Source organism: Pundamilia nyererei, unplaced genomic scaffold (assembly GCF_000239375.1).
Source record: "Pundamilia nyererei isolate P.nyererei 1_Seehausen unplaced genomic scaffold, PunNye1.0 scaffold00093, whole genome shotgun sequence".
NCBI lineage: Eukaryota > Metazoa > Chordata > Actinopteri > Cichliformes > Cichlidae > Pundamilia > Pundamilia nyererei.
The window spans coordinates 1,300,829-1,302,575 of record NW_005187494.1 but is presented as its reverse complement, the minus strand read 5'-3'; the positions used below and the strand labels follow the sequence as shown (position 1 = coordinate 1,302,575).

Genomic DNA, 1,747 nt, shown 5'->3' with positions numbered 1-1,747 from the left:
AATGAAAATGAATAAAGTAACAAGAAACGTGATAGTTTGTCCACCAGAGGGAACTCTGTAACTTCACTGTTAGCGATACACTTGCTTGGACCCTCACAAACACAACAACCAGCTGGTCCAAGCAGAGTTATGTAGAGCGTAAACAACCAATTAAATAAATGCACATAAAAACTGTTTGGGAGATTTGTTCGTGTTTCATGTGTCTGAAAGAAAAAATGATCTGATGCCCAAATTTGAGTGAAAACACTGGACTTTTCTGAGAATTGAGTAATATCAATGAAGCATAAAATTCAACCACTAAAACAAATTTATCTTCAGGAATGGCAATAACTGTAATTTGGCATCTTTGCCAAAAACCATAATGCTCTTTATTATTTTTTCTTCTTTTTGTAAAACATTTGAGAATTCATGGATAACAAGAATAATTATGTTTCAGAATTAAAAATATGACTTTCAACCAAATGTGTAAGCATACTGGTGGATTATCAACTACAGAAAAATAAAAATGATTTCTGTAATTGCTAATACTGTTAATTTAGGGCAGCTGTGCTATAAATCTTGCACCGGTTGGTGGTCTATTAAATTTGTTAACCACCATCAAATATTGGTATCAGTATCCAACTTAAAAATCAGTTCTATTGATTTTTTGGGAAAATGGCAAATGGCCTTTATAGCGCTTTACTAGTCCCTAAGGACCCCAAAGCGCTTTACACATCCAGTCATCCACCCATTCACACACACATTCACACACACATTCACACACTGGTGATGGAAAGCTACATTGTAGCCACAGACATGATAAAAAAAAAAAATCTAAATACTGAAAATGTTAATTATGTCTAAACATGAGATAAAGATAGTATAAAACAGTTTAAAAAAAAGTTGTGAAAAGTGGTATTTTACTTCAGGAAGAAAATAAATATAGAAATGAAGTTGTGACCTTCTGCTGCTGTTCTTTTTGTGTGTGCTTGACAATCGTCTTTGGTGGTTTGACGCCCATTTTTGCAGACGTGAACGACTTCAGTCGATTCCTCATGGTTCTCTGGAAGATCTCCTGGACTTCTTTTTCATCTCTGTTGATATCGAAATGGCTGCGACTGAATCTGTGCCGATGCTGTAAACAAGAGGACGAGAAGACAGCTTAATACTCCTTCACAAAATCAAAAACAGCAGGTCATGAAGTCAAGCTTAGGCTTAGGTTCAGCTCTGTGTTAATAGACTAGAAGATCTGTTGAGGTCATGCTCACAGTTCCTGCACATCTGCAAGCCACTTTGGAATGCATCTACCACAGTGCTTCCTTTATATACTACACTATATGGCCAAAAGTATTTGGTTGTCTGCCTTCACACATGTGAACTTGAGTGACATCCTATTCTTAATCCTTTGGGTTTAATATGATCTCAGCTCACCTTTTGCAGCTATAACAGCTTCAACTCTTCTGGGAAGGCTTTCCGTGGGTTTAGGTGTGTTTATGGGAATTTATTAGTGAAGTCAGACACTGATGTTGGACAGGATGTCCTGACTTGCAGTCTCCGGTCTAATTCTTCCCAAAGATGTTCTGGTATTTTGAGATCAGGACTCTGTGCAGGCCAGTTCTTCGACACTGAACTTGCTCATCTATGTCTTTATAAACTTTACTTCATGCACTGGTGCACGGTCATGTTGGAAGGGGCCATCCTCAAACTGTTCCCACAAAGTTAAGAGCTTAAAATTGGTCAAAATGTCTTGGTATGGTGAAGCATAGTT

At 37.4% G+C, this 1,747-nt stretch overlaps 1 protein-coding gene across 1 annotated transcript in view; it reads right to left on the bottom strand.

The window, feature by feature from the left end:
* Positions 1–1,747, bottom strand: part of LOC102210446 (sodium/hydrogen exchanger 3-like) — a 23,661-nt gene that overhangs the window by 2,706 nt on the left and 19,208 nt on the right. The window contains exon 11 of the mRNA XM_005739820.1: positions 941–1,114. Coding sequence (XP_005739877.1) covers positions 941–1,114 — 174 coding nt within the window. The remainder of the gene's footprint in view (positions 1–940; positions 1,115–1,747) is intronic.